At 44.6% G+C, this 26,345-nt stretch overlaps 1 protein-coding gene across 1 annotated transcript in view; it reads right to left on the reverse strand.

Moving 5' to 3' along the window:
- ANK3 (ankyrin 3) overlaps window positions 1-26,345 on the reverse strand; it is a 353,466-nt gene that overhangs the window by 192,315 nt on the left and 134,806 nt on the right. Inside the window, 4 exon segments of the mRNA XM_060242643.1 lie at window positions 121-219; window positions 9,573-9,671; window positions 17,711-17,809; window positions 20,918-21,103. Of these exon segments, the coding sequence (XP_060098626.1) occupies window positions 121-219; window positions 9,573-9,671; window positions 17,711-17,809; window positions 20,918-21,103 (483 nt within the window).

Below are 26,345 nucleotides of genomic sequence, written 5' to 3' on the forward strand. Positions count from 1 at the left end.
TAATGAAGTTAACTTTCTCTCCACAGCTGACATGAGATTCCCAGCATGGCTGAGAATGCAAACTGGACAACTGGGGATATTCAAGGGATATCATTCTCTAAATGCCAAGGGCAAGATTACCTTTGTTTTGGAAAGAATAGGAGCTCCCCGATCAAGCAGCATGCGCACAACTTGCTCGTGGCCACTTCGTGCCCCACAGTGAAGAGGGGTCAATCCGTCCTGTGGAATATAGAAGTCATAACCATTAATATTAGAATGATGCGGTTTTTAACACATACAGAAGAAAAAAAAATCTTCCTTCCATCTAGAATCCATTTTCATGGTGTTTTCAACAATATGAACAACCAAAACCCAAAACTTAATTTCCATTTATTATTATTTTGTTGCCCAACAGTACAATGTTGATTCCCATCCTAGCATGAGAGATGCCACTGAAATAATTATACATTTGATGTCTTCTTCTTCTCCACCTCCTCCTCCTCCTGGGGATCACCAGCACCTGGGGATTACCAGGAATTACAGCTCATCTCCAGACTACAGAGATCAGTTCCCTTGCAGAAAATGGATGGTTTGGAGGGTGAACTCTGTGGCATTGTATCCCACTGAGGTCCTTGTTCTGCTCAGACTCCATCCCAAATCTCTAGGACACGGGTATCAAACTCATTTGTTATGCGGGTTGGATCTGACATAAATGAGACCTTATCAGACCAGGCCATGTGTGTCACACAATGTAATGCCAGGTAGCAGAGATATCAACTTTATAAAGGACACAGACAAACACAAAGGTTTTTAAAAAGCTTAAAATAAAACATTCTTAAAACATTAGCACTTGTTGGTCTTAAAGATGCTTTCTTTATATCTCCCCTGGCTGATCCAGGGAACTGGGCAAAGGAAGCTCTGGCTCTTTCCTTCCTTCCCCTGGGGACCAGGAGGGGGAGGGAGCCTCAGCCAAAAGAAGAAAGAGAGGCTTGGCTCAGTAGCTCTGCTGTGCAATGAGAGCACCTGACAAAGCAAGCTCTCCCTCCCCCCTTCCTCCCCAAGGGAGGAGCCTCAGCCAATGGAGAAAATAGAGGTTTTTCTCTGTAACTCCTATGCAATTGAGCAAGCTTGGCAAAGCAAGCTGTGATGCAGAAGGAAGCAGGAGAGAGGGAGAAGGAAGCAGATGACAGCCAGTTGCACAGGGGCCTGATAGGAGTCTTCCAGAGGCCTAATTCGGCCCCCAGGCCACATGTTTGACACTCCTGCTCTAGGAGTTCCCAACCCAGATCTGGCATCTCTACCCTGTCAGTGGCGAGGGGGACATGGTGACTGTAAAATAGACCTAACAAGGATTCTGAGTGGACCTAATTAGGGTGTCAAAGGATCAAGCACAAAGCATTCAAGACTATTCAAACCTCCTCTAGGAAATAATCAGATATCCATTTTGATAACAATGAGAAAACAAAATTCCCCAAACATCAGCCTTCCAGCAGCTAGAATCAAGATCTGTATAAGGTACAATTTGGATGCCAATTCACTCTTATTTGTGCACGTAGCATCCATCATCTCCTTGCGAAGCAGTCCAGAGCTGGGCTTCTCGGAGTCTTTCGATGCACAGTGACATCATGTGCTCACATTAAATCTGTCACGGTACACTGGGGGGAACATCTTTTTGGCTGGAAATAACAGGGTTGCCTCTCTCTCTAATTGTTAAACTCACTCACTGGGACTGGATCCAGTACAGTGAAAATTTATTACAAGGTGGACTAGGCCTGTAGCCAGAAAAGTTTCGGTGGGGGGCCCATGGAAAAAAATTTCGGATGGAGGGGCCCCCCAATCTCCCTGCCATTCTGATGGCCCCCACCCCTGTCTGCATGGCACCCCCCCTCCTTTCATCCCTCCCACCTCATGAAACGCCAGCTCCTCCTGGGGCTCTTTCAAGGCCCCCCCCCCCTCTGCTGGCCTTCAAGCGCTGACTCTCCGGAGCTTTAGCATTGGGGTGGTGGTGAAAGGAAGGACCAGGTAGCCCTGAAAAAGCGTCCACCGCCTCCGGTGCTACCTCCCCACTTCCCTTCCCAGATCGCGGCTCTTCCCGCTGATCAGTGATCGGCGGTGGGGGACGGGCTTGAAAGAGCCTGGCGGCTGGAGAGGGCAGTGGTGGTGGGGGGTGGCAGGGCACCATGGGACTTGTAGTCCCCACCCTGGGTAAGTCTGCGGCGGCTGTCCATCAGAGTTGCCGCCATCGCTGTCTTCCCCATGCTGCTGGCTTGCTCAGGCACCTGAGAGCGAGATACGCTGGACTGGACCTCGCCGCCGGTGTCACCATGTCAGGCTGCTGGGCTGGCTGGCGACTCGGGAGAGCTGGAAGGACCCAGGGAGCCAGGTGACTGCCATTATTCAGAGGCCTGCCAACCTCCAGAACGGCAGGAAGATCGGGGGCTGCGAGAGCCAGGAGCTGATGGAGGAGCTGTGCCCCCCGCCCCCTCCCCCCACATGGCTACAGGCCTGAGGTGGACCTTGACGCTTTGCTTCTGCTGGAAACACCCTCTGGGAACCAGCCCATGCCATTCTAAGTAGAATCACACTCCTTTCAATTGACTTTCACGGCCTTCTGCTGAAACTTTGTTTAAGATGGCACTGTAAGATCAGCTGAATATCTGACCACCAGGGGTGGAATTCTAGCAGGAGCTCCTTTGCATATTAGGCCACACCCCCTCATGTAACCGATCCTCCAAGAGCTTACAAAAAAGAGCCTTGTAAGCTTTTGGAGGATCGGCTACATCAGGGGTGTGTGGCCTGATATGCAAAGGAGTTCCTGCTAGAATTCCACCCCTACCGACCGCTAATAATTTGCATGTATTTGATTATCAAAACAATCAGCAATTCAATATACAGTCTCATTAAGAATGTGTTTTGAAGTCTATGTCTTCATTGGCATATTTGAATTTTTAAAATAACCCCGTTCCTGGCAAAAGAATTTGAAACCAGAAGAGGAAGTCTACAGTTCTGGGGTTATTGGAATATTGAATTTGCATTATACAGACATAAGAATATCATCTTCCTTAGGAGCATTGTCTTCAGTGGACTTTCAAATTTCTTACAGGATATTATCGTGCTGTAATGGTCTGATTTTGTATATTGAATTGCTGATTGCTTTGATAATCAAATGCATGTAGATTATTAGTTTTCATAGTAATTTCAAGTCAAAGTTTTTCTTTATGAAATAGACATCATGTGACTTCTCTCATTAATACTGAATATCTGACCACAACGTGTCCTTAGATCAGAACTGGCTTTATTGGCAAATGCTGGTTCCCAGGCCAATAATAATATTAAGAAGAAGCACATAAGAAGGACCCTGCTGAATCAGACCAATCAAATAGGGGTTTTTTTGTAGCAGGAACTTGTTTGCATATTAGGCCACACACCCCTGATGTAGCCAATCCTCCAAGAGCTTTCAGGGCTCTTAGTACAGGGTCTACTTTAAGCTCCAAGAGGATTAGCTACATTTGGGGTGTGTGGCCTAATACGCAAACAAGTTCCTGCTGCAAAAAAAGCCCTGCATCCAAATACAGGCCTGTGAACTCTGAGAAGACACCAGCAGGGATCGTAGAAACAGGTGGAAATAATTTCTTGAAGCCCTGCCGTCATACCGAAGCTCCAGGTAGAGACTTTGTTTAATACTGACTTCGTGGGGTAGGTTTATTAGCCCTCCCACTATGATGCAAGATGTCCAAATGGACCGGTAGCAGGAGACAAATAAACAAAAAGTTACCACCAGGCCCACGGTGTGATGTCACCTGCAGGGGAAAAAACCGAGACGTGACATCATTCCTCTCTAGGAACTGCCAGAAACTCTATGGTTTTACTAAAGCATTTCTGGACATTCCTAGAGGGGAATGATGTCACTTCTGGTTTACCTCCAGAACTGACACGATGCCGTTGCCCAGGGCATCCCATATGTCGCTGCCTCCCAGACTCCTGCCAGTTGTCAGGAGGTCCCTAGGAAGATGGACTCGCAGCTGGTGCATTCCTACTTCTTATTAGGAAGCAGAATACCTAAAGATCCCTTGAAACCCAGCTATTTTCCACTCTTTCTTAGTTGAAGCTTCCCTGTTTATTTTCCTCATTAAGTTTCTTGTTGCTAGTAACTATATGTCACTTCAGTTGCTGGAACCCACCAGAATTGCTAATACAAGTATAACTAATACAAGCTGAAGTACCTTCAGCTCTCGCCTCAAAGCTTATCTGCAGTGGCACGCAAGTAATTTATATCGATATCCCCTTTTTTCCATTTGAAGACTATGTCCGCCCCCTCTCTGCCATAGCAAGCAGGCAACACAACACAGAGATGAACGACACAGGCACACACACACACAGATTCTGCTCAGCAGTGGGGAAAGCTTTACTAGGCTATCCAAGGGTATGATTCTGCCTACCATCACGCACCATTAAAACGTGTATTAAGAAGACATTGGAAGAAGAAGACATTGGATTTATATTCCACCCTCCACCCTGAATCAGAGTGGCTCACAATCTCCTTTATCTTCCTCCCCCACAACAGACACCCTGTGAGGTAGATGCGGCTGAGAGAGCTCTTACAGCAGCTGCCCTTTCAAGGACAACTCCCGTGAAACTATGGCTGACCCAAGGCCATTCCAGCAGGTGCAAGTGGAGGAGTGGGGAATCAAACCTGGTTCTCCCTGATAAGAGTCCGTGCACTTAACCACTACACCAAACTGGCTTGAAATGGTGTTAAGGCCTTCAGAAGTCTGCACAGGAGGCAGAATGGCAGCACCTCTGCCTGAAAGAGCAAAGGAATTGTCTCAGTGGGTGAGGATTTCCCACTCTAATCTGGCTCCCCAAAACAGACAGTCGGACTACAGATTTCTTCCTACTTGCCTCACCTCTAAGAGTCATTAAGGGTGGCAAGCAAATATTGATGCACCCCCTTCAACATCAGTGCTTCTCTATCAGAAATAAAATGACTAAGGTTCCAGAACCGACCAGAGCATTACAGATAAGGTAGGGAGGAAAGTATTGGTTTCGAACAGTTATAGAAGTGGCAGGTCTGACCTGGTTGGCCCTGGCTAATCCCATCTCATCAGATTTCAGAAGCTAAGCAGGGTTGACACTGGTCAGTATTTGGATGGGGGACCACCAAGGGTTGCTACACAGAGGTAGGCAATGGTGCACTTCCTCTGTTCATCTCTTGCCTTGAAAACCCAATGGGGTCGCCATAAGTCAGCTGTGACTTAACAGGACACCCCAGCAGAAGGAGGGGAGAGGAGGAAGATTAAAAATGTCTGCTGCATCTTTCTCAAAGCCAGGGGTGGGATTCTAGCAGGAGCTCCTTTGCATATTAGGCCACACACCCTGGATGTAGCCAATCCTCCAAGAGTTTACAAAAAAAGAGCCATGTAAGCTCTTGGAGGATTGGCTACATCAGGGGTGTGTGGCCTAATATGCAAAGCGGCTCCTGCTAGAATTCCACCCCTGCTCAAAGCCATGTCATATCTGAAATAAAATGTCTCCAATGTGTTTGTTTTCCGGTCAGACATAAAGCAGGAGAACATGGAGGACGCAAAATAAATTCCATGTATTCGGGAGCATCCATCCACTGATACGATCATCCTGCAAAGGCTCAGAGAAAACCTTTGCAAATAATTATGACAACCTGCAGATGAAGGACTCTCTAAGCATGCTGAGACACAATTATCTGTATCTGCCTACTTTATCTTGGCTTCTTGGGGGGGTATGATGTGTGAGGTCAGAAGGGCAGCAATAGGAATTCTGTTTAAATTTAGAACTTGAGTAATAGGCATGGTACAAATCCCACTGCTGTTTCTTGGGTTGCATTCCTTTGTATCCAAAGAGATGCTGCTGGCTCTTTTGAAACTCAATCCTGCCATACGCCATGATTTATTGCCTTGGTCACTTCCCATTTAATTGTTTGTTTTTGTTCAGACGGCGAAATCAAACTGACCCGACAACAAAAGAGCAAATCCTAACGTTAATCAAGTTTTCTGCTTTTCTTGTTTCTTACCTTCTCCATCATCATTGCTGCTCATGATGCTACTGGTTTAACTTTCAGATTCAAATATTGATAATAATTGTGTACCATCAAGTCACAATTGACCCCAGGAAGAAGAAGGAGGAGGAGGAGGAGAAGAAGAGGAGAAGGAGGATATTGGATTTATACCCTGCCCTTCAACATCCAAAGGAGACTCAGAGTGGCTTACAATCTCCTTTCCCCTTCCCCTCCCAACAGAGCAGCTTACAATTTCCTTACCCTCCCCCCTCACAACAGACACCCTGTGAGCAATATTCCCTCTAAGCTGCAGAGTCTTGTGAGTGAAAATTCTATTTTGTGAGCTACTGGCATTAAAGTTGTGAGCCACAGCATAAAGTATTGTGCTCTGGGGTCACCCTTCCTGAGCTAAGACAAAAATCTGTGAGCAGGCTAAAAATCTGTGAGCTGGTTCACACTAACTCAGCTTAGAGGGAACACTGCCTGTGAGGTAGGTGGGGCTGAGAGAGCTCTGAGAGAACTGCTCTTGAGAGAACAGCTCTGAGGGAGTTATGACTGACTCAAGGTCCCTCCAGCAGTTGCATATGGAGAGCGAGGAATCAAGCCCGGTTCTCCTAGATGAGAGCCCATGCAATTTAACTGCTATACCAAGCTGGCTCTCAGACCAGGGTGTTTTCAAAGCAAGAGATAAGCAGAGGCGGTTTGCCATTGCCTGTGTCTGCGTAGCATCCCATTTTCCTTGGTGGTTTTGTTCTCCCATCAAGACCTGATGAGATCAGGCTACCCAAGGCTATTCAGCCACCAATATTAGGGCTGTTTGAAAAGCCTGCAGTTTTCTTGATCTGATTTAAAAAAAAAAAAAGTTCCGCCAGGGAACCAGCATTGTGGTTGGAAAGCCAGTAAACTTCAGATTCTGCACAGCTGCACCCATAATCCTCCATGTTCTGCAGCGGCTCTGACCAATCAAACTCCTCTATTTTTCACCCTACCCTCAAGCAAACTCCTTCTTTGTTCTGCTACTTTCCTATGAGGCTCAGCTTAACCTTATTCCACCTCCCAGGCTGGGCTTTAAAGGTGAAATTAACACTTTTATTTTATGTATTTATTTTAGTATATTTCTATTCTGCCCATTCCCCGTAGGGCTCAGGGCGGAGCACAACACATGATAAAACAATAAAATACAGTAAAGCATTTTATAAACAGACAACTCAACAGCACTCCGAAAATTGTCCATATCATCACACATTGCCCAGCCTGGCTGTCTCACATCATGATAAGATGTTATCCCATGGAGATGGCAAATATTACTCCATTTTATAGCACAGGTGAGAGTGCTGACAGGGGAGGCCAACCAGATCAAGAATAGACGCCCGCATTTAGGCATCTGCTTTAAAGTTGCAACCACTGATGTTCTGCTGGGAATGACTGGGGAAGTTCCTAGCCCAAAGGCTGGAGACCCCACAGTTTGGGAGATCCTGGGGAGCTACAAAATTGAGGGGCGGGGGAGAGGGATCCTGACCCTCTTGGTTCCTTGGGTCAGGGAGTAACCTGTCTATGGGGTATTCCACTGCAGTCACTGAAGAACAGGAGCTGCTCTGAGACATCACAAAACTGTACAAGCAGGATGTTTTCCTGGATATTCCAGAGCCAGCCTTTCCCTCAGCTGCAACGCAGCAAATTAAAGATTACAAGCATTTACCACTAATCCTGGGCAAAAGGCGCGCACTGTTTGCCACAAACCAATTCCTATTGGCATGCACATTAACAGGCAGACAAACTGAGATGAGCTCATTTGATCAACTTCGCTAGTTGTGTTTTTATTTGCTAAAATCCATTCTGGGGAACTGAGAAAGAAAGGAGAGGACGACCAGAGGCAAGAGCAGAATTGCATGAAGCAACAGCAGAATTTTCACACAGAATGTTCTTATAAACCGAACACTGAAATTTGCCCTTGATAGACTTTTCTGCACAGCTGCATGGAAAACAGAACGACGGACTCCATGTATCATCTAATGCAGGGGTGGCCAAACTTGCTTAACCTAAGAGCCACACAGAATCAATGTCAGATGTCTGAGAGCCGCAAGACATGAAAGTCAGATGTTGGAGGGAGGGAGGCAAATAGTTGGGAGAGAGAGGTAGAAAGAAAGCAACTTTAAATGCATTCTTCAAGCCACCAGCTGGCTTCGCTGAGAGAAGGGATTTAAAGAGACAAATGACTTCTCCAAGATGGCCAATGGGGCAGTGGGGGCTTTGAGAGCCACACAATATGTGTGAAAGAGCCACAGTGTGGCCACCCCTAATCTAATGCATCAGGTCCTAACTCCAGCTGCCATGTACTACAACAAGTGGTTCCTTCATAGGTCATAAAATAAGCCCTTGAATAAGTTGTAAAACCAATTTTGTGCTTTGGGGTGCCAAAGCCAGGCTGTACTTGGCTTGCTTCAAGGGACATCTACACCCAGCGCAGAAGAGAAAGGTACAGTTTTTTAGACTTAGCTATCACACATGTGATGTTGGAACAGGAACAGGAAAAAGGCTATTAGAAGTCAGGGTCCAAAGTAGCTATGTGAGGGAAGTTATTCATAGTGATTTCAGTTCAGCAAAAGTTTTCTCTGCACTTTGGACAAGACAGGATATCCTGACCAGAGGACAATGCATTATTCGTGGGCATTCAATGAAATTGCTGAGCAGTCGGTTAGAATGGATAAAAGGAGGTACTTCTTCACCCAAAGGGTGATTAACATGTGGAATTCACTGCCACAGGAGGTGGTGGTGGCTACAAGCATAGCCAGCTTCAAGAGGGGGTTAGATAAAAATATGGAGCAGAGGTCCATCAGTGGCTATTAGCCACAGTGTGTATATACATGTGTGTGTGTGTGTATATATATATATATATATATATATGTATATATAAATTTTTGGCCACTGTGTGATACAGAGTGTTGAACTGGATGGGCCATTGGCCTGATCCAACATGGCTTCTCTTATGTTCTTATTCAGAGTGGAGAAAAATAAATCAATCACATGAAACTGCTTTATACTGAATCAGCCCCTTGGTCCATCAAAATCAATACTGACTACTCAGACTGGCAGCAGCTCTCCAGGGACTCAGGCAGAGGTCTTTCACACCACCTACTGCTAGATCCTTTAACCTGAGATGCTGGGGACTGAACCTGGGACCTTCTGCATTCCAAGCAGATGCTCTACCACCGAGACACAGCCCTATCCCACTTGATTGACTTGAGGCCCCCACAATAACCCATCTTCTTTAGCGCAAGGGCTGGCCATTCTGAAAGTGACCAGAGGAGTTCACCCCTTGCAGTATAGAAAGGACCTCTCTTTCCTGCTCAGAACCAAAGCACCAGTTAATCACAAACTTGCATAATGAAGTCTTGTTTACAGGTGAGCTTGAGGAACCCTTATAATTCAAAAGGAAAAATGACACAGATTCAACACACACACAAACACAATTCACTTCAGTGGATGATCCTCTGGCCATATGTATTGTCCAGATGTGTATCATACACTGTAGTATGCTATGGTAGCTCATAGACAATCTTACCCTTGTTTTGGCGTCGATTTTCCCTCCTCTATCAAGTAGCAGTTTAACCATGTTGGTATTCCCTCGCTTCGATGCTACATGTAATGGAGTGATATCGTTCTGTGCGAGACAAAAAAAAGAAAAGACAACTGAATTCCAACACCCAATTATCCTTCATGTAGACTAAATCTGTTTCCTGGTTTTGCTTTCCACGATCCAAGTTTGACCTAGCTTCTTCTCCGTAGCCCCTTCTACAATGCAGATATGGCACAGTGCGTACAGTGATTAGAGCCTGGGTTCAAACCCAATTAAGCAAGTAAATTCATTTGTTGCCCCGGAGAACCTCATTTTCTCAAAGAGTTTGCAGTATGTCCTTATTCCCTGCCCCACCCTTACTACTCCGCAAAGCAGCCTACTGTGAAATCCAAAGAATACATTCTTGGGAGTCAGCCCTGTTGAACAGACTTGAATACAATTCTGACTTGTTTAGGATTGCTGTCTTAGACTGCGAGGCCCTGATTTGCCTAATGATTTGCAAGCTTCCAAGTGGATTTCAGTCTTGCACTGGCAACTGAATATAATGTTCTTTTGCAGGTGAGTACAAGAAAAACCTGCATAACCTGTTAGATCACCGTGATCATAGGACCAAAAAAAACGAGGAGACAATAATACCTCTTATTCTTTCACAACTTCACTAAAAATTCTTGTTTGTCTATAATTTGCGAACTTAGCTTTCTGTCTCTCACATGAGATCTTGGTAAGCATGGAGAATGCTATCTGGGAAGGGCCACCTGCCTCATACTGCCAACCAGTTGTTAGCTCCACAAGAACAAAGCTACACAACCATAAGACAAAACCAGCTACTGTCCATTCAGCTAACTTCAGAAGGGAATAACAGCTCATAATTAGGAAGTGTTAGGGTTGGAGCATTCAAGACTGAGTAATCAGTGCCTTAACAGATCTGACAAAATCCTGGGTCCTTAAAATTGAACATAATGAGACATTCCCATCATTTAGGCAATAGAGACTCCACGTATTCTGTTTTTGCTCCTCATAAAACAGTATAAGAATACAAATCAAAATTATCTATCAGTTCAAAGACTGGCTGCATTGTTTTAAACACAGCAACCAATTCCCTTAAACTTCTGGCAATATGAAATTGTGTGTGTGTATCTTTTTGGGGGGGGGTGTTGTATTTTTATGTGCATGTTTGCGTGAATGTGTTTGTGTGTGTGTGCACCTGAAAATCATGGCAACTTCTGGTGACTGACCCCTACTGGGGGTCTGGAGGATATTCAGAGAGGGGGTTGAATAAAACCTGCTCCCACCTCCCAGCTCTGGTATTCCAAGAAGGTCTCCCATCCAAGTACTTTCCAGAGTCGATTGTACTTAGCTTCCAAGATCTGACAAGACTGGGCTTCCCTGGGCTATCCAGGTCAGGGTGTGTGTGTGTGTGTATGGAAGGATAAAGCCAACCCAAGTGCCTGAGGTGGGAAATCAAAATGGCTGCCTACACATGCTAATTGGCATGGGATGAAATCCAGGAGAATTCTCCTACCTAAGTGTCATTAAAATAAATGCCAGGGAATCACTATGTTCTTGTACAGTTCCCATTCGTTTCAAGAGTGCTTGTGCAAGAAAACCTCACAAGAGACTTGAGCCCCATGGGTTTCCCACTCTCTCACTTGTCATGGCTAACAAATCCGACAACCGACATGGCCGCTTCCCGTGGCCACACAGAAAGGCCCCTCTGATGAGAGGCTGTTTGCAGACCGCAAGTTTGCGCAACAAATCTTCATCAACTCGGGATTCTGTTTAAGCCGCGCAACCATATGCAAATGTGCTGAACATTCAGGGCAATTATATAACGGACTCGCTCATGCGCGAAGATCCAAGATGTAGCAGAAGGGGCAATGCATCTTGCCGAATCGCCTTGATGGCAAACAAAAATAATTACACAAATTAAAATGGAAAGCATTTTAATTTGGCCCAAACGGTGATGACAATAACAGTTTCGATGCTCCTCGGTGATGCTCCGGAGAGGCGTCACATAGCCAGCAGGAGAAAAAGTGAAGTCCTGATGAATGAGCTGGGCCGGATAAGTGTGAACGGGGAGACATCTGTTCTCTGCTTGGCAGTATTAAGGATGCAGCAAATGCCTTGGAACCAGGCACAATCCCAGACAAGGGAGCGTGCTGCTGCTCGACAAGCATTTCCTCCAAATCAGATCCACGCCAATGTCATAAGCCATGCTTGCAACAGTGAGTCAGGCTGCCTTGTACTTGATGGATAATAAGGGTGTCACAAGCCATGACCTGCCTACCGTTTGGCAATGGATATTCACCTCCCTTGCATCAGATAAAAATGAAACTAAGTACTCCCAAGGTCACACGGTGCTGTCAGAAGAGGCAAGGATGGAGATCCCATTTCTCCACTCACTCAAGGGCAGGGGTGGAGTTCTAGCAGGAGCTCCTTTGCATATTAGGCCACACACCCCTGATGTAGCCAATCCTCCAAGAGCTTACAAAAAAGAACCTTGTAAGCTCTTGGAGGATCGGCTACATCAGGGGTGTGTGGCCTAATATGCAAAGGAGCTCCTGCTAGAACTCCACCCCTGCTTAAGGGCATTATGAAGTCACAGCTATTAGAGGCAGAAAATGCCAGGCAAAGAGATGCTCCCTGGCCCCTCTTCCTCTCTCTCCTAAATTAGTGTTATAAATAAGCTCTTTAGAAGCGGGGTGTTTTTGGCTTATATTGCCCTGTAAAACACCCTAGACACTGATGGTGCTATAAATAATCAACAGATCCATTATCTTGATTGGGCAGGACACCATTTTGCAATGTTAGATCAATATTCAGCATCTTGCCCACCACTCTACAAAACAAAAACAGCACAATATTCTTGAAAACAATTAACATTATGGCTTTACATCCTTCAAAATAATTAGCATGATGGTTTGGGTTGAGTCCCCCGCGGTAATATGGGATTAATTGTATCAGCCTGCCTTACAGAGTTGATGTGGAAATCAGTGAAAAACTGAGTATTTGGATTCTCCAAAGTTCAGAGTAAAGAGGGAAGTATTCATATTATTGTTGTAGTGCATATGTAGGGCTGGAATTGTAGCAGGAGCTCCTTTGCATATTAGGCCACACACCCGATGTAGCTGAGAGCTTTCAAAAAAGAGCCTTGTAAGCTCTTGGAGGATTGGCTACATCAGGGAGGTGTGGCCTAATATGCAAAGGAGCTCCTGCTAGAATTCTAACCCATTTGCAAATGGATAGCAACTACTCTTGCTGATGAATGGTTCCCTGATCCCTTGCACTGTAGACTAGAGAGGAACCATTATGGGCTCAACATAGAGCCAAGCCACAGTTTGGTGCCTTGTGACTTATCCTATTTCCATGCTGAAAAAAAGTCTGCCAAAAAAATGTTGTGATGTGACATCACCCCATGGGTCAGTAACGAATCAGTGGTTGCACAGGGATACTACCTTTACCTGTTTGTGTTGCAATCCAGCAGTTAAAATAGTCGGGGTGGAATTCTAGGAGGAGCTCCTTTGCATATTAGGCCACATACCACTTATGTAGTCAATCCTCCAAGAGCTTACAAGGCTCTTTTCTGTAACCTCTTGGAGGATTGGCTACATCAGGGGTGTGTGGCCTAATATGCAAAGGCGTCCCTGCTAGAATTCTACCCCTTCAAAGAGTTATGTTTCTTGCTTAATGCAAGCCACTGCAGCTGGATCAGCGAACTATAGGCAGCACCTGTCCTGCAAATCAGGACAGCAAACCAGAGTTTGAAACTGGTTTTCAATCCAAGTTTGGAGGGCAAACGCTAACTGTGGTTGCTAGCAGTGGTGCTTTCCTCCAGTGCAAGGAGCACCCCCCTCTCCGTGTGTGTGTGCAACATCCCTGGATTAGAGACTCTTCCATCGGAGTAATGAGGAAGTCTCCTTGAGTTGGAGGGATATGCCACTGCTGGAGGAACAGGTCTGTGGGATCCAGTCCCAGCGTTCACCAGTTTGAAGGGAACAGTGCTCTATGGAAAGTGTTGAAGATTCACGGAATCACAGCTTGCCAAGGCAGAAGGGAATACGTGACTCTCGAGCTCATAAAACACCAAGCCATGGGACAGTATCAGGTCTGACATTAATATTATACCCAGTGCTGCTCCTTAATTGGCTACTCTGATCAGGGGTGGAATTCTAGCAGGAGCTTCTTTGCATATTAGGCCACACACCCCTGATGTAGCCAATCCTCCAAGAGCTTACAAAAAAGAGCCTTTTTTGGCTACATCAGGGGTGTGTGGCCTAATATGCAAAGGAGCTCCTGCTAGAATTCCACCCCTGACTCTGATTGAAAAAAGCACCATGGTGCTTGGTAGAGCGTTTTTTTTCTGTGGCTGCCAGTCCTGATATTTGAGCTTTTAAGGGAACTTGTTATAGTGCAGAACACATTTGTTTTCTAGAAGCGTTTGCACTACCTCTTTATTTGCTGACTCATGTTTAGCATCTTGCTATGCAGCCAAACCGATTAAAAAAACCTCCACTAGGCTTCTTTTCTGCAGCTGTATTGAAAGACAGATGGATTCAGCGGAGACCCAGTTTGATCTGAAGCAAGAACATTCCTGCTAGTATGAAAGGGGAAGTGGATACCTGTCATTATGATGAAAGGGCTCCTCCACAGTCAGAGGCAATAGACCTGTCAACACCAGGGCTAAACGGCACTTTCTGGGTCTCCAAGAAGTCTGGTTGGCCACTGTGTGAAACAGAATGCTGGACTACATGGACCACCGGTCTGATCCAGCACGGTGGTTCTCAGGGCTTTTTTTGTAGCAGGAAATCATCTGCATATTAGGCCACACACCCCTGATATAGCCAATCCTCCTGGAGCTTACAGTAGGCCCTGTACTAAGAGCCCTGCCAGTTCTTAGAATAGCCCCGTGGCGCAGAGTGGTGAAGCTGCAGCACTGCAGTCCAAGCTCTCTGCTCACGACCTGAGTTCGATCCCAGCAGAAGCTGGGTTCAGGTACCCGGCTCAAGATTGACTCAGCCTTCCATCCTTCCGAGGTCAGAAAAATGAGTACCCAGCTTGCTGGGAGGAAAGCGTAGATGTCTGGGGAAGGCAATGGCAAACCACCCCGTAAAAAGTCTGCCGTGAAAACGTGATGCGATGTCACCCCAGAGTCAGGAATGACTGGTGCTCGCACAAGGGACTACCTTTACCTTTTTAAGCTCTTGGAGGATGGGCTACATTGGGGTGTGTGGCCTAGTATGCAATAGAGTCCCTGCTGCAAAAAAAAAAAAAAAAAAGCCCAGGTGTTTCTTATGTTCTAGCAACTTCATTTTTGCACTGGATACCAGATTTAAAGAGGATGGGAACATCTTCAGACTACATCCTAGGAACCCTGAAAACACCATCATTTTGGAGCATCATTTGGATAAACATCTGAAGCAGAGGTCCATCAGTGGCTATTAGCCACAGTGTACTGATGGAACTCTCTGTCTGAGGCAGTGATGCTCTGCATCCTTGGTGCTTTGGGGGGCGGGACAGTGGGAGGGCTTCTAGTGTCTTGGCCTCACTGGTGGACCTCCTGATGGCACCTGGGTTTTTTGGCCACTCTGTGACACAGAGCGTTGGACTGGATGGGCCATTGGCCTGATCCAACATGGCTTCTCTTATGTTCTTAACAAAAAGAAAAACATAAGGTCCTTTTCACACATTATGGGCCACAGAAACCAGAAGCTGCCCATAGATCCTCCTGATATGTACAGCACAGTGTTTTCTGGAAGAGGCAATGCACAGATTCTCAATCACTGGCATTGGCCCAACAGCAAGACTGACTGTTCTGAACCAGGAAGAATTGCATCAGGCTCCCTGACAATCAGGAAGCTAAGTGAATGAGAAACTACTTCTGTGCTGGCTGAAGTATCTTACTTTTGGCTTTTGAGCTGTTGGGGCACACACCTGCCAAATGCTTTCCTCCTCAGGTCTGTAGTGGATTAGAATCAGAAGAACCAGGGCACTTTTTTGTAACAGGAACTCCTCTGCATATTAGGCCACAACCCCTTGATGTAGCCAATTCTCCAAGAGCTTACAGGGGTCTTGGTACAGGGCCTACTCTAAGCTCCAGGAGGATTGGCTACATCAAGGAGGTGCAGCCTAATATGCAAAGGAGTTCCTGCTACAAAAAAAGCCCTGAGAAGAACCAAAACTTTTTAAAAAAACCCATCCAAGGGCTGCTATCTGTTAAACAACAGAGACATGTATATGCTATTTCGAGCGGCAATATTGTATGCCGTAAATCACCTAAATAGTGGCTTGGACCCTACCAGCTTATTCAGTGGCAAAATTGGGAGCGAAGAGACTTCCTTTGAGCCCCAAATAGCCTACAATATGGGACCTACATGGACAAAAGCCAGGCACTATAAGGGAAGCAGGTGAGATCAGGTGGAAAAACTAGCAGGATCCAGTTTGTTATACAGTGACGTGCACACAAAGAGCAGGAATTGTCATCTTTAGCCACCTGTCCTATCTTAGTGCCCCATTTCTGGCAGTAATGGCCAGTGCAATGTGTAATCTACGCCTAAAAAGAAACCAGGATTCTATACTGAGATACCCTGAATTCTTGTTTCAAGCTCCCTCTCCCTAAATTCTACACCTTGGATACATTATAAGGCGAAATCCACTGGTTTAGAAGACTTTAAAAGAGGATTAGAGTCATGGAGGTGGAAAGGTCCATGAGTGGAGATTAGCTATGACGACTAAAAAGAACCTCCATACTGAATGACAATTGGGAGGGGACAATTTTTGGAGTGGAGGCTGCCTTTATTCCCCACTGAATGAGATTCTCAGAAGCATCTGACAGGCTAGTATGGGAAAGAAGACATTGGACTAAAGAAACCTGTGGTGTGATCCAAGAAGCCTTTTGTTTTATTTTCATGGAAGTTACAAGGCATGGAGTTACCCTATTCCCATTTTCACAGTGGGTTTCTAAAATATTGTTCAGTAATCCCACTGCTTTCTCTGCATGGATTGGACCACTCTGGGAATTAATTGCATTTTTTTTGTTTCAGATTAGTAGGAACATTTTCAAAGTATTTTTGCTGTTTAGGATTTTTTGAGAGAGAGTGATGTCTCACTGAATTCAACGGGGCTTATTCCCAGGTGACTTGTGTCTCACCTATATTTAATTGACAGTGTACATCAATGTTCTCCCCAGGAGATTGTTCCTGATTCTGCATATTCTTGTTTTTGTTTGCTTTGCACTATATCTCACTGCAGCATGCACTGTGTAAATCAGTACTGTCAAACTCTTCTGTTGTGAGGGTCAGATCTGACATAAATGTTACTTTGTCAGGCCAGGACATATGTGCTATAAAATTTAATGCTAGGAATTGGAGATGTAAACTTTATAAATAACACAGACAAACCCAATTAACGATATTATTTTTTACTCAAAATAAAAGTAATTTATTCCTAGAAGTGAAAGCAACTGATTTACTGGGGAATCAAAAGCCCCAATAAATGTATTTAACCATATGCAAAAGGGATGCCATAACAGTGGGATATCTTACATTTCCATACAAATTAGTTACCTCTTGTATATATAGCACTTTCAGGAGAGGAGTTACACCCCTGGTGTAAATAATCAGTAAATCATAATTAGAACGGTTCTTACCCAATGGATAAATCATACGTAAAATCTATTCTTTAATAATTCTCTCTCTTTCCCTTCAATGGTTCCTATCTAATGGACAAATTTTCTATTCTATTCTATTCTGTTCTGTTCTGTTCTGTTCTGTTCTGTTCTGTTCTGTTCTGTTCTATTCTATTCTATTCTATTCACAGTAACAGAAAAACAAGTGATTTTTTTTGTTATGATATTTGTCCGGACCAGGGTGAAGGGGGAGCAAATACAATTTTTGTCTGGGATTCTTGGTGGCTCTTGGAGGCACTGATGGTACTACATAACCTCCAGAGACAAGGCTTTGTTCAACGAATTAAATATAATTTCATTGTATACTTGAGATTCTAGCCAGGATTAAAGCATGGCAACCATGGTTCAGCATTCAGTTGACTTCAGAAGTCCTTTAGAAGTCCTGTTTGAAGAGACCTTCCCGCTGAGAAGTGGCACCATCCTAACAAACTGTACTTACCCTTGCAGTAAAGTCCACGGCAGCACCACGATTTAAAAGTAGCGTAGCCACATTAATGTTTCCATAGTGGGCAGCTATGTGGAGAGGAGTGAAGCCGCTCTGAAAGAAGAGAAATAAGCGCACACAGAGAGAGCAAAACATAAATTATTTTTAAAAATGTCTTCTAGTTCCAAAAATACTCATCCAGCAGCACAAATTGATGCTAGGAAGCAGAATAGGATCCAAAGCAATCATCCATTCTATTCTACTTTTTCAGTCACTGTGCACCTTTACGACACCTGAAGACTGCAAATAAAAATATTCTAAGCAGAAAGGTAAGATATTACCGTGCCTATTCCGAGAGAACTGGAAGAAGATAAATCCCTCACCAAAAAAAAAATTAATAAAGTGAAAAGGCTACCAATTATTTAATGGGATACATCGATTTCTCATTGGAAATGTCTACTTATGATGAGTATTTTATTATCCTTGCAAGTTAAGTATGTCTTAGAGCTTCCTTGCAGGAGTTCAAATGAAGTCATTTGATATTAATTGATGAATGATTTCATAAATTCAAATAAGATGCAAATTAAAACAACATCAAAGTCCATTTTACATGTGATGGGTTCTATAAAAAATAGGTTTCCGTCTACAAAAGATAAAAAGCTTGATCTCCCATAGTGAGCAATCAGATTGGGCTAACGTTGCAACACCTCGACTCTTAAGTAGAACGTGTCTACCCAGCCATGTCATTTCAGTGACCTGCAGTGCAAACCAAAGTAGAGTTATAGTGCTCAAACCCCATAGGCGTGATTGGCCTTGAAAGGGCACAACTCCACTTAAGACTGTGCTGCCATTTTCATACTTAAGCCATTTAAGTTCCTAGCTTGAAAAATGCTAAAAAAAAAAAAAATCATGCAGCAATTCAATCAGTCCCTGTGATGTGTGGAACCTGAGAGGGAATTGGACACATTTCTAAAGTCCTCAGCAAGCCCCTTTAGCCATGCTAGCTGTCACTGCTCCAGTTTGGAGAGAGTTCACACATTCATGTGTCGCTTGAAGGAAAACAAAAACAAAACAGTCACATTCCCTTTGCTGACACTGACTGGAAAGTGTCATGCAGGAGCCTACAGGAAACAAGTCCTGGATGCAGAAGTGAGTCAGGGATGTCTGCAGCTCTTCACACAGTCGATAAAACAAGGATTACCGCATTGGAAGCCTGGACGCTTTCCTCTTAGGCAAAAGGCAACTTTTCTGCGGACACAATCCATTTCCCCAAAGGAAGCATACTGGCACGCTTTTTGAAAACACCTGTTCCAGCTGCAGAAAGCCCTGGGAACTAAAACTACGTTCTCCTCCAGCACATGCTACGTTCTGGACTCTAAAGCGGGTCTCTAAAGGCCTCTAAGAAAAGGCAATGCAGAGAAGGAAGGAACAATGCAGCGGCTCTACGTTTGTGGAAGAGTGATGATGCAGATATATATATGTACATATATATATATTTAGATATACCTCGGTCGTTCTATTCACCATCATCTAGGGTTTACACATTTGGAAGCAAAAAAGGGGGAAAAAATGAGCAGTTAGTTCTCGACCGGTGATAATGGATGCAGAAAGCTTTGTGAGCGCCGTTCGGAAGCTACGAGGATGGCACAAATAGAGGCACAGAAGGAATGTGAGGCTGAACGGAGGCCGAATGGCAAGCTGGGAGGGGCTTTTTGCTGTTGTTGTTCAAACATGAATTGGGAAATGAGTTTTCCTCATTTTCCCATGGGAAAATAAAACCAGTTCCAAGAAATCTCTCATTTCATTGCAGCCTTTATGCCTACCTTTTGGGAGGTAAAATGAAATGTATCTGCTGCATCTTTGCTACAGAGATCATACATATATATATATTAAAAATACCAGTTTCAGAGTTGCAGCTGTTACATTCTATTGTGAACAAAACACAGAATGCAAGAGAACACGGATCTGTTGTTGTTTCCTTGATTTTGGTTGCTGATGTTTGCATGTAGCCAACTGTAGGACAGTGACAGTTCTTTCAGCCTTGGAAGACTTCCTCCCATTTCAGTGGCCTAAGGAAGTTCCTCCATAGACTGGAGGAAGTCTTCCAGTTTTCCTCACTGGAGTGGTAAGATACATCTCAATGGCATATTCTACACTTAATTTCTAAACTGGAGAGCCAGTTTGGTGTAGTGGTTAAGTGTGCAGACTCTTATCTGGGAGAACCAGGTTTGATTCCCCACTCCTCCAACTGCACCTGCTGGAATGGCCTTGGGTCAGCCATAGCTCTGGCAGAGGTTGTCCTTGTAAGGACAGCTGCTGTGAGAGCCCTCTCCAGCCCCACCCACCTCACAGGGTGTCTGTTGTGGGGGAGGAAGGGAAAGGAGATTGTAGGGCACTCTGAGGCTCTGTCCTTGAAAGGGCAGCTGCTGTGAGAGCCCTCTCAGCCTCACCCACCTCACAGGGTGTCTGTTGTGGGGGAGGAAGGTAAAGGAGATTGTGAGCCGCTCTGAGACTTTTCGGAGTGGAGGGCGGGATATAAATCCAATATCATCTTCTTCTTCTTCTGCCAACAAAACAGCTTTTCTGCTTTCACAAGAGGGGTTTGAGATTTTCACTAATTCTTCCCTCACCACTGCAGGCCCTTTGTTTTGCTCTCTACACTTTTCTTGAATGTCTGCTAATTCCTCCAAATACATTTTTTTTGTGGGGGAGGGATCAGCAGCAAAGGAGGAAAAGGGGAAGTCTCATTCCGCAAATTTTGCGGATGGTTCGATGCATGCCGCTGGCGCTCGCTTCAAAAAGCGAATCATTTGCGGATCCTTTTTTGTTTCCATTTCCAGCTGCCGTCATGCTTTTCCACAAGTTATAAATCCTAAAACACCTCTGCACAACTTGAATGTTGAATGCAGCCTCCCTTTCCCTCCCATCGATGGCAGATCACCACAGGCATGATGACGAACCTCCAAATTTTCCTGCCTTCTAACAACTGGAAAACTAAAGAAGGGGAGATTGTCAAATGCCTGGAACTGCAATCCATGACTGGTGGGCTAAGCTTGGCACTTGAAGGACACAGGCTGACCTAAAACAACGCTAAATTAAACTATAGCAGTGAGACCTGAAAGAGACTCGGACTATCTTCTGTAAACCACTCCATTTGCTAGCAAAGAGTTGCAGAGATCCTATATCCATCTCCCAGTTAGTTTATTTTTTTTCGCAACTAACCTTGGACTCCACATCTGCATTGTGGTCGTTCTGCAGCAGCAGGGCAGCTGCCTTTGTGTCATCCTTGCGTGCAGCAATGTGAAGAGCAGGAAGCCGGACTTTCCCCTTGGTGTCATTTTCAAGCAACAAGGAAACCACCTGGTCGTGGCCCTGCTGAAGGGCTACTGCCAACGGGGTGAAGCCATCCTATCAAACAAGCAACAATCAGCAGGTGTTGATCCAAAGGGGGGTGTGTGTGTGTGTCATTTTCATGCCTAGCGGACAGGGCTGTATGCACGTAAACTGTAATCCATAAGAGTTCGGAAAAAGCAGAGAAATTAGCTTCCTTGAAAATCTCACCTGGCTGTGAAAGTATGCTCCCGACTGTGTGGTGAATGCCTGATACAATTAAGCCAGATAACACCATTCTAGCCGGTGAGTGAGAAGAGTCAATCATGGAATGTTGACGAACAGAGCAACTTTGGACAGGGCTTTTTTTGTAGCAGGAACTCCTTTGCATTCAGGGACACAAAATCTACTGCCCGTCCCTGGACCAAAGAAAGCTAAGCTATGCTCTGCACGGGCTAGGACCTTCTCGATGGCAGCACCAGAAATGTGGAATGCTCTCCCGGAGGCCATAAGGGCCCTGCGGGATCTCTCTACTTTCCGCAGGGCCTGCAAAACTGAACTGTTCCAACAGGCCTTCAATATCTAACCGGGAGAGGACTGCCGCCCCACATCATTATAGAGCTACGATACCACATGATCAGCATCAGAAAAGAAGAACTTGCTTATACTGACGTGGTACAGCACCACATAATGGTCTTAAAATTGTAACTGTATTTTATTGGTTTTTAAATGGTAAATGAAAATGTTGTTAGCTGCCCTAAGTCCGCTCGCAGAGAGGGCGCGATAGAAATTTAAGGTAAGTCAGTAAATAAATAAATATTAGGCCACACCCCCTGATATAACCAATCCTCCAAGAGCTTACAGAGCTCTTCTTACAGGGCCTACTGTAAGCTCTTGGAGGATTGGCTACATTAGGGGTGTGTGGCCTAATATGCAAAGGAGTTCCTGCTACAAAAAAAGCCCTGACTTTGGATATTGTAGGTTGCTTTCTCATAAAGGTGATTCCCCATTGTGTTCTCACAGCAGCAGAAGAAGGGTCAACATGGGGTGATTATCTGTGGTATGCTCTCTTGCCCACCACCACACATGGCTACTGGTGGGCTTCTTGTCAACTTTAAACAATGGTAGTAAGTGTACTAGATATCACTATGATATCATGATGCCATACCAATGTATCTACCACCATTTTTTTTTTTTTAAAGCTGGGAAAAATCTGTCAGTGGGAGGAATGGCAGAAGTCAAGGTGTGGGGAGGGAAATGGTGCTAGATAGAGGTAGGGAGCATCTGAAAATCCACACAAGGACCTAAATCACTTTGAGCACAATCTTTCAGGAAAGACTGTGACTGATTTCGCACTACGCTTCTTCCGGGTGGAGAGCCCTTTTGCTCCCGGTGCTTCTTTCGGTTTTCACACAAGCTGCCATGGAGCTGCGAGTTGGAGTGCCACTTTCCCGCTGCAACCAAGATCCTCTTACAAGTGGTTTCTGCTTGCCACGGGAGAGCGGCGCACCAACTCCTAGCTCCGCAGTGGCTTGTGCGAAGACGAAGAGAAGCACCAGGGGCAAAAGGGCTCTCCACCCGGGACAAGCTCTAGTGCGAAATCGGCACAGAGCTTTTTTTTTGTAGCAGGAAATGGCCGCATCAGGGGTGTGTGGCCTAACATGCAAAGGGATTCCTGTTTCAAAATAAGCCCTGGAAAAGACTATACCAAAGCAAGTTTTTTTTTTTGGGGGGGGGGGAACTCAAGCAAAGCAGGGACCGATTGGACTATGTGCTGCGCTCTCCTCCATACCAGAATGGCAAACAGGAGAAAGGACTGAAATGGTGTTGATCCCCCATCTCATGTAAACTAAAACACAATGTAACTTTTAACAGTATTTCTATTGTAAGCCACCTTGGGTGCCATACGGTAGAAAGGTGGCTAATCACACATGGCAAACAAGCCCCAGGCATATTCCACCATGCATTCAATGACTTTCTCCCCACTATCAACCTGACAACGAACCAATCTATGCAAGAAATACACTGTGCAGAAACGGGGAGCAAAAAAGCCAAACCCACTGCAGCTGGGGATGAACCAGATGCAGAGCAAAATTTCTGTGCAGAAGCACTCCCGATGTGTTGAAAAGCAGACGTATTTGAAAGTGTTAATGTTACCATTCAGTTCCATAAGCACATGACGGGGATGTAGCAGACAATGCTACCAATGGAGAACTGGCCTTTAGAAGACTTAATTTTTGCCCTCTAGTCTGCATTCTTTTGCAAACAAATCTCGCTATGTTGCTTTAAGAAAATTTGACTTCCCTCCCCCCCCAATTTGTAAATTCCAGTCACCGATTCACACATCCTTGTTATATCTTAAATGTGTACCATTTAACCACGGCCTACCAGCTCTATGTAGCTCTGCTCACTGTACCTGATTCCTCGTCTGATGAAGTGTGCTTGGAGCACATGAAAGCTTACATTCTGAATAAAACTTTGTTGGTCTTAAAGATGAACTTGAGTCCTGCTTTGTTCTACATCCTTATTAACTACTGAGTTTTTGCGGAATAGCAGTTGAATGTGTAAATGGGATCCATGGAGAAAAGCTTCACATCTTCAGGTGAGGGGATACGCAAGTTTTGCCTGATGGTTAATTCATAAATACACGACACCACTACCTGCACTGCATGTGAACTACCTGGGGATATTTAGGGGGTGTTTGCTAAAAATATTTTAGCAACTCCAAAAATTGAGGGGGGGGGGGAATCAAAAATTTTGCACCCTGAAGAAATTAAAAAGAAACATTGCAGTAAATCTTAATATCAATTCTAATCTGGTTTATTGATTGTTCTACTGTAAGACATGTTGAAGGACATGACATATGTTTAAATATAAATATGCATGAAAAATATATAAAGCCAGGGCTTTTTTTAAATAGCAGAACTCCTCTGCATATTGGGCTAAACCTTCCTGATGTAGCCAATCCTCCAAGAGTTTACAGGGCTCTTAGTACAGGACCTACTTTAAGCTCTTGGAGGATTGGCTACATCAGGGGTGTGTGGCCCAATACGCAAAGAAGTTCCTGCTACAAAAAAAGCCCTGTATAAAGCTGTCAGTCCTCATGAATCCTAAGAAGGTCATGTGTGCTGCCTAGTTTATTCATATTAGGGCACAGTGCCAGGAAGAAAGACTGTATTCTCAGCAGGGACCCCACATAGTCCAGCCACAGCTGGGAGGTGGTGATGGAGAGTAGATGATGTTCCTCCCAACATCATCTCCCATGGACTCATCAAGGTGCCTTCTACTGAGTCAAGACTGTTGATCTGTCAAGGTCAGCAATGTCTACTCTGACCGGCAGCAGGTCTCCAGGATTTCAGGTGGGTCTTTCACATCACATACTGTCTGATCATTTTATTAATTTGGAGATGCCAGGGATTGGACTGGGGACCACCCACATACACAGCGGATGTTCTACCATCCTCAACAGACAGTCCCAGCTCTGACTGGCAGCAGGTCTCCAGGATTTCAGGTAGGTCTTTCCAGGGGTGGAATTCTAGCAGGAGCTCCTTTGCATATTAGGCCACACACCCCTGGTGTAGCCAATCTTCCAAGAACTTACAAAACAGAGCCTTGTAAACTCTTGGAGGATTGGCTACATCAGGGAGGTGTGGCCTAATATGCAAAGGAGCTCCTGCTAGAATTCCACCCCTGGGTCTTTCACATCACATACTGCCTGATCCTTTTTTTAGGCAAAAAGAGAGAGGTCACTCAAGGCTGAATGACAAAAAACACTTATGAGCCTTTGTTTTGCCTGTAAATGCTGGTGCTTTTGGAGTACATTATACATTAGTAATTTCAGTCACTATAACCTTTTTGGTTGTTTTTTGTTATTGATCATTTGTTTAACCTGGAGATGCCAGGAGGTGGACTGGGGACCTGCTGAATACACAGTGGATGTTCTACCATCCTCAACAGACAGTCCCAGCTTCTCTGTGTTCGGCAGGTTCACACAGATGTTGCAGTGTTTGGTGAATCTTACATCACTGTGCAAAAATAAACAGAAGGCTGCATTTCAGCCACTTGCTTTAATTAAAAAAAAAATTTAATGGATTTTAACGGCAAGCCACTTTGAGAAAGGGTATAAAGACACTCAAACAAATAAGTAATTTTATCGTCTCACCAAAACCATATCACCATGCCTATTTCGTAAACGTGGAGCAGACATAGACTGATTTGAGTTCTCGGTGGTGATTGATGATTCATCAATACTACTGTGGCATGATAACTTTGGTTTTGGATATGTCTTTTAGATCTGTTAGCAGTACATTTGTCACTGGGTCTCTTTTCAGCTGGTGGTTCACTTAGGAAAGGGAACCACTTGTGGATTCTACAGACAAAAGTAATAGCCAAAAGATTAGGTCTCAGTGTTAGAAATCCAATTGCACTTGGGTTTTGTGGCCACTGTGTGACACGGAGTGTAGGACTGAATGGGCTATTGGCCTGATCCAACATGGCTTCTCTTGTTCTTATGTTCAACTCCACTCAAGATATAGAACTTTGGCAAGCATGGATGTTGGACTTCACTATAAAAGAACATACAGTATTTTCCAGAACAGCATACAAGAAATATGAGGAAATTTGGTTGGATTTTTTTTTTAGCTATTTGACTTGAGTTGATCAGTGGATGTCTTTTTCAGAGTCAGGTATTTGTTGGGAATTTGCTGTTTACTTTTAATACATTAAAAAAAAAAACCCACATCACTAAAGTTTAAAAGATGACAAGATTTTGTAATGAAAAACACATGCTTCAGAATGCTGCAATAGCACACAGACCATTTATTGCAGTAGAGCTGGAAGTTCAGGGTTTGGGTTATATCAAATGGATTGCTGAGTCAAGAGTTGAACTCAGATGGCAGCAAGTTGTGAGTAAACAGAACTGAAAGTGAAATTTGCACTAATAATGCAAAAAGCAGATGTCGACATTGCTCACAGACTTATCAGAATGTTCCAAACGTTTACTACAGTGAACCAATTAAGCCAACTGTGCGGGCATAAAAAGTTAATGTAGTTCATGTGTATTAATAGTCCCACCTGAAGACTGCAAAACCTTGGCTGAGTGCTACAGTGAGCTAAAGAAAACATGCATCAGAACCTCACCAACAGTTCATGTATCCAGTACAGACTACAAAATCCATGCTGCAGTCCAGTTCAGAGCAAAGGATACACATGCATGAAAACACCTGAGGTCAAAAACCAGGCAACTGTAAGGCAGGATGCATGGCACCAAAACACAACAGGGCAGCTACACTTTCTGTGCAAAACAATGGTAGAAGATCTG

This window comes from Heteronotia binoei, chromosome 6, assembly GCF_032191835.1.
Source record: "Heteronotia binoei isolate CCM8104 ecotype False Entrance Well chromosome 6, APGP_CSIRO_Hbin_v1, whole genome shotgun sequence".
NCBI lineage: Eukaryota > Metazoa > Chordata > Lepidosauria > Squamata > Gekkonidae > Heteronotia > Heteronotia binoei.